The sequence below is a fragment of the Apaloderma vittatum genome, unplaced genomic scaffold (assembly GCF_000703405.1).
Source record: "Apaloderma vittatum isolate BGI_N311 unplaced genomic scaffold, ASM70340v1 scaffold18591, whole genome shotgun sequence".
NCBI lineage: Eukaryota > Metazoa > Chordata > Aves > Trogoniformes > Trogonidae > Apaloderma > Apaloderma vittatum.
The window spans coordinates 30,673-36,940 of NW_009698704.1; the positions used below are offsets into that span (position 1 = coordinate 30,673).

At 45.8% G+C, this 6,268-nt stretch overlaps 1 protein-coding gene across 1 annotated transcript; it reads right to left on the reverse strand.

The window, feature by feature from the left end:
- Positions 1-4,010: 4,010 nt before the first annotated feature.
- Positions 4,011-5,882, reverse strand: LOC104280468 (cat eye syndrome critical region protein 2-like). Its single transcript, XM_009878127.1, has 3 exons — positions 5,683-5,882; positions 4,741-4,846; positions 4,011-4,450 (listed from the first exon to the last, which is right to left on the reverse strand). Exons 1-3 carry the CDS (start codon positions 5,859-5,861, stop codon positions 4,445-4,447), a joined length of 291 nt encoding a protein of 96 aa, XP_009876429.1. The 5' UTR covers positions 5,862-5,882; the 3' UTR covers positions 4,011-4,444.
- Between the last annotated feature and the right edge of the window lie 386 nt (positions 5,883-6,268).

The window sequence follows — 6,268 nt, forward strand, 5'->3', positions numbered from 1 at the left end:
AGTTGGGCCTTGAAGTTTCAAATTTACTTTCCTCTTTTGTCCTCCTCATTGCAGGCTGGTACCTTGGATCGCTACCGAGTGGTTTGGTGGGTCAGACCATGGAATTTATACACTGCAAACTTCTGCTCAACACAGCCAAAATTCATTGTGAAGCCTCAGTGACTGGCCTTCTTAAAATACTTAGTTGAATTGCCAGGGCCTGTAGTACTTAAGATCATAGAATCATAGATTCTACTACTTAAGATGCTCAAAGATTCCAGAGTCCCAGAGGGAGTTTATACAGCGGCATTTATAATGGCAACTGAACATCTCGGGAGCTTGGGAACACCACACACCACTTGCAAAGGAGAAGGTAGTGGGGAGAGCCAGAGGCTGAAAACTCAGAGTACTGTACAAAGCTCTTCTAAGAATATTGGAAATTTTTGGCATGCTTAAGCATGGTCAGCATCATATTTGTTCTATGTACTATGTAGTCTCATTTAACATGAAATCTGTAATTATAGCAAAACACATCCTCCATATGGGAAAAATAATAGCTACAGGAAACTTTACAAATTCATTAGCTCAGGATGCTTTCTTAAAAAGGACCAACTGGTAATATATTATACTACAAGAATGCTGGGGAATGAGAAAGAGGGCTTCCAACCAGGGTCTAGAATTTTTCTGTATTGTTTTAAAATATTATTTAAGACAGCGTCACAAGTATGGCACTCAAAGCCAGGTTATTTTAAAATGCAGTTACATTTCTCCTGCACCGTGTGCCAACTCATGGCAAAAAGCACCACTCTATATATAAAGAGCTGCCATTTTACTCTCTTCCAAGTCCTTTCTTAAACCTATCTCTTTCACAATATATACAAAGCAGCCCTGTGCAGTGTGGGTAGGGAAACCATGAGCTATAAAATTCACATTTTCTGCTCCTCTCCATACATTTCCAGTGGTGTTCCACCCTGGCAATCTGTTCCCCTGCCCTGTGTCCTCTGAGAGGTGTTGATTTTCTGTGATTTGCTCAGATTGTACCTAGCAAAATAGAGCTCTGGTTTTGGGGGGATCCTTATATATCATCATAAAAGGGAAAAAAACCAGCAAAAAACCCAATCCCCAAACACTTATGAACAAAGGATTTGAAAGTCTGGAAATTTTAAGCCAAGATTCCACAAGCGGTTCTCCTGTGCCCTCTCCCCAGGATAGCCCTTATCTCTGTAGCCCAGCCATAGCTCCCTCTACACTCTATTAGTACTTTTCTAATATAAACCATGTGTCCTCAGAACAGCAGCTTGTTAGTTACTTTAATTACTGACTACATCAAAAGCCATTTACCTAGAAACCCTCTCAGGAAGAGCTGGTTTCACTAATATGTTTTGTCTACCATCAGCAAGTCAAGTCTTTCCCACGGATTTGCATTATGTCAGGTAAGGGATAATATCTTCATGTCACACACTCCAGGATAAGATCCTCAGGGTATTTATCACTGTCCAGCATTCCACTACTCTCTCTAGGCAGACCACAAGAAATTCCTGCCTTTCTTATTTCTCCCGTTTTGATCTGGGCTTGGTACTCAGTCAGATACCATGACCACTAGAACCATGTTTTCATTGCCAGTTTCAGCTGAAGGCCAAGACTCCTTGAGCTTGGTTGGGGTTTTTTGTTTGTTTGGTTTTTTTTTTTTTGCCTTTTTTTTAATATAGCTTTTAAACCCATCCTGTTTCACAAAGTTCACAATGAGTTGAATGAAAGGCACTTCAAATATTCGGGCAACTATCTGTGATACAGGCTAAAGCACAGGAGGAGTTGTTTGCAGAATCTACATTTACATTTCCAGAATTTCAAATACTTTGCTACAAGTTACATTTTGCAGTTTCTCTATTTTTAAACGTGCTATTTCAAATTTTTTTTATACCTACAATGAACTAAAAATTGCTTTACAAGGAGAAACAGCTGTGTTTTCACTTGTCCCAGGTTTATTGTCTTGAAGAACAGTTACACTTGCACAGTTTTTCATAAATACCTACTACTGCTTCAGTACTTTCATTCACAGAAGGATCCAGACCTGCATTTCTGAGCAGCTGGGGCACTTCTGAAAACCCACTACCAGCTGATGAGCCAATAGCAGACCAGATCTGAGCTGGGACAAATTCAGATGATCCGTATTGTCTTGGCTGGGGAGAGAAGTTACCTACTTCTCAGACAATGGACAACCTTCAAGGCTCATCTATTCCAGTTTAAACCAATCCACCAGTGACAATTGCTCACTGACAGATGAACACCAATGGGAAAAAAACCCAAACCAGCAACTCAAAAAAGTCTCCCTTTTGTAATGTAATGGCATCTTTAGATAGATATTGTAAGTAATTCACATTATATTGATGTCTCACTTTGCAGAGGAGGCAGCTGTCCCAGGCAACTCACTGGGCTAAGCAGACAGCAGCTAATAGTTCACAGGCTAGCTGCAGCAGTAAGAACTGCATTTATAAACACACTCGTGGCCATAGTGTGAAGAAGTTTAACTCCTCTTAGGCTTGGAAAATGCTTTCGCCCTACAAAGCTCATCAGAAGCAAAACTACTCTAGGAACAGTGCAGCGAGACACATTGGTAAGAGTGCACTGGTGTGGCAGTCCTTGTTTATTCCTTTGCAAGAAAGAGTATTTCTCATCTTTTTGGCTTTTTGTGCTTCCAAAGGCTTAGTAATGGCTCAGTCAGATGCTACCTGCCGTTTGGTCAAACAGCTTTGCCAGCACAAGGTAGATCTACACAGCAGGACAAAGGCAGTGCAGCTGCGCATGCAAGTGCAATCCAGCTAAAGATAGAGGTGATGGCACCATCCAAGACAACAAAGCGGCCAGAAAAATTCTCCATAAACCTGGAGAAAAACACCCTCCCTTTGCTGGTACCAGAGACTAAAGGGCATGCTGCCCTGTCCTCACTCCTGATGCTACTTCTGCTTTTGCTACCATGATCTGTGCAACACATTGGCACATCCTCCTTTTAACCACATCGCCGTGCCCCAGGGCAACCAGTAGCCTGCGCTAGGGCTGTGGTCGCAGCAAATCATGCTGCCCAATCTCGTCATGTAGCGACTTCACCTTGTTTTAGCCCAGCTCCCCCAAGAAAAATCAACTCAAGCATGCTGCCTTCTCATCTCTCAGCCCCTGAGCCATGCCACTTCAAAATTTGTTTTCGAATCAGTGCTTTCTGATTCACCTGCGACTTGCAAACACTAAATCCGACTCACAGGCCAACAAACAGCTCACACTGCAGCAAATAAACTGTTCCCCCAAAGCAGCCTCATGCTCTTCCTTCACAGGGTAACAGAGTGGTCAGGAATCCCAGGGTACTTTCTGCTTCACTGCTGCTAAAAAGTGAGTATAGCCAAGGGACAGGGAAAGAAAAGCAGGGACTCAGCTCCACTCCTCAGCAGCGCTGCAGTACAGATTTGTTCTACCAGCTAGGTGCTGCTCCACCAGTTTCACTGAAAGAAGTCTAAGACGTCGAGTTATGCCATTTTCCATCTTCTAGAGCACACATTTCTTCTATCAGAAAAGCAGGGAGAAGGGTACTATACTAGCAGAAGGGACAATGCCATGAGTGTCCTGTCCTGGTTTCAATTCCTGGTCCTGGTTTCCTTGTTCCCCCCTGATGACAGGAGCTGGAAGTGCACTCAGGCCCTGGATCCAGAGGGGCAGAGGTGGGGGTAAGAGGGGAAGGAGAAAGAAGATGAGAGGAAGAGGAGGACGGACATGTCATTCTCCTGAGCAATTCTTGCTATTAAGTCAACCAACTGTTGGGTTGTGTCTTGGTTGCAGAGGACAAGAAGGATGACAGCAAGTCACACATTCCCTCACCTCTCTCCACTCCCCCCCAAACCCTCACCCTATCCTGAAAGATTTCAGTGTGATATGATTGTAAACAGTTAAGGATTCCTCCAGTGCTAAGCCCACTACAAGCTGGGCCCACCCCCTCCCCCATTATGTACAATACATTCACCAACAACAGAAATTTATTTAAAAAGGCAACAGGTTAAATTCTGTAAACTGGATCCAGCTCCAGAACACACACGTTAATACTACAAGTAAAATTTTATCATCATCCTCTTCCACCCTGAAAAATATACCTGAGTTTAGCAGTCAATGAAAGTTTCTGCCCCCACCCCCGCCCTCCCCACCCGAAAAATCCCTCAAACCCTGAACAAGACGCAGTCTCCAGTCACGGAAAGCCATGAGTTTGCGATGCTCTCCCTGCGGTGGCGAGCCAGCTGCTTGGCTGGGTGGGGCCCAGCACCACTCCAGGTTTCCAACACAAAAGCCATTGCGGCACCGTGTTCCACAGACCCAGGAAGCTACATGCTGCTCGGGCGAGGGGAGAGTGGGAGGAAGGCCTGCCCCTCCTCCCCCTTGTCCAAATCACTTGTGGCTTTCTTCTTTGCGAGGTCCATCCTTCCTCGGACTAGCTCTGGAAGAGCAAGAACAAGAGTTGGAGCCTTTAACTGGCAGTTTTATAAAGGAATAACCTCATGATTCCATGCAACCAGTTCAAAGCTGGGACTATCGGTCTGCCTACGCTACATTTTACAGTCAGCTGAGACTGTAGAGACATCCCCAACTCCTCTGCACAGCAGCAGTTCACTTCCCAGATCCCTACAGTGCTTCCCCACTCTCATCAGACACTTTACCAGTGGGACCTTTAACCAGTGGGAAGAGAAAGGCTCGCATTTCAACTCTGCTGTCTGTAGAAGTCCTTACTTGATCCAGAGGCAATGCTGATGGTTTTTGTGGAGTCATATCTTCCCGGGACATGGTTGCTGTAGGCATCTTCGGAAAGGGAACTTGAGCCTGATGCATTTGCATTCTGGAGCCAGGTTGAATGAAGAGAGTTTTAGCATGAACATCAAGAGCAAATCCCATCTACTTCATTGATTGCATACACACAACATTCACATACAAGCATGCATCTTGTGTATTCTTTCTGGCTTCCCCCAAAAACAGAATCTTCAATCTATGCCACTCTCCCAATAGCTCCCTGAATACCAGAAGGACTGTCATGCTGGGACTACAACAGAACAGTAACAGTCGAAGCACATTTATATAATATGAACAGGAAATTTTTGGAGTAGCAGAATTTTCCACTCTGGAAGACAATGTGATACGCACAGTCTCAGTGAAAAGTAATTTTCTGTGAGGGAAATTTGAGACAGAGAAGAAGGGCAAAGTGAGAGGAGGGGAAAAGGCGGGCAACATTAAGGGAGTTCATAACAACAGGCTAACTTCCACTTGAGTTAACTACTGTGCCCCACTTGGAGAAAGATGCAATACAATAGTTGCAATGAAAACGGCAAGAATCTATTTGATTAAGAGATGCACAACCCTGGATGACACGTTAACAAAAAATGGGGAAAAAAAAGGAAAGAAAAAAAGAGAAAAATATAAAACAAAGCACTGGTGTAGGGATGGCTGGGACAGGCTAACAGGTCCCCGTGATAGTGATAGCTACTTGTTTTAAGGAGCTGCAACAAGACCTTCTCTCTAGGTTAAGAGACCTCTTACTACAAGGGTCCAAGAGTCACCTGATAAGACTTTCAACTTTGCTGGCCATCTCCTCTGACTTCAAGCCACATCCTTTCAATATCCAACATTTATCACCACCTCCCATCCCACCCTGCCTTCTTGCAGAAAACATGATCTTACCCTGAGGGTCTATACAAGTCCTGGGGTGGCCCCCCCATGCCACCTCCACTGCCTCTCTGCTCCATCAGCAAGGCCTGAAAGTGACCCACATTCTCCTCTCGGCAATGGTACAGGGGTCCCTCCTGAGAGAGGCCGTTAGCCTGGCCAGAGGCTGGATGATGAGACAGATGAGCATTCATGGGCGATCCGTACGTCCTGGGCTGGAAATGACTGGCGGGATGCCGGGATGCATAAGGAGAGCCAGTCTGTAGCATCACCCCATGGGGAGGGAAAGCCGACGGGCCGAATCCCATTCCCGAACCCAGGTGCAAAAAAAGGCGCCCGAGAAGCACCTCCCCTGCCGCCACTGAGCTTTGTCTCTTCGTGGCTGCGTTGTGGTTGTCCAAATCTAGAAACTCTTTGGGACTCTCCGCTCTTTCCTGGGACTCCTCGGACTTCTCGTCTTCAGGTCCCAGATCCTGCCCGTCGCTCGGAGAAACCTCTTTGGCACTCGCTACATCCATGCGGTTCGGAGACGCGAGGGTGGTGCTCAGTGCCTCGCAGCCCTGCAAGCCACCGGTCGACCCCCGGTCCGAGAAAGGGGGTC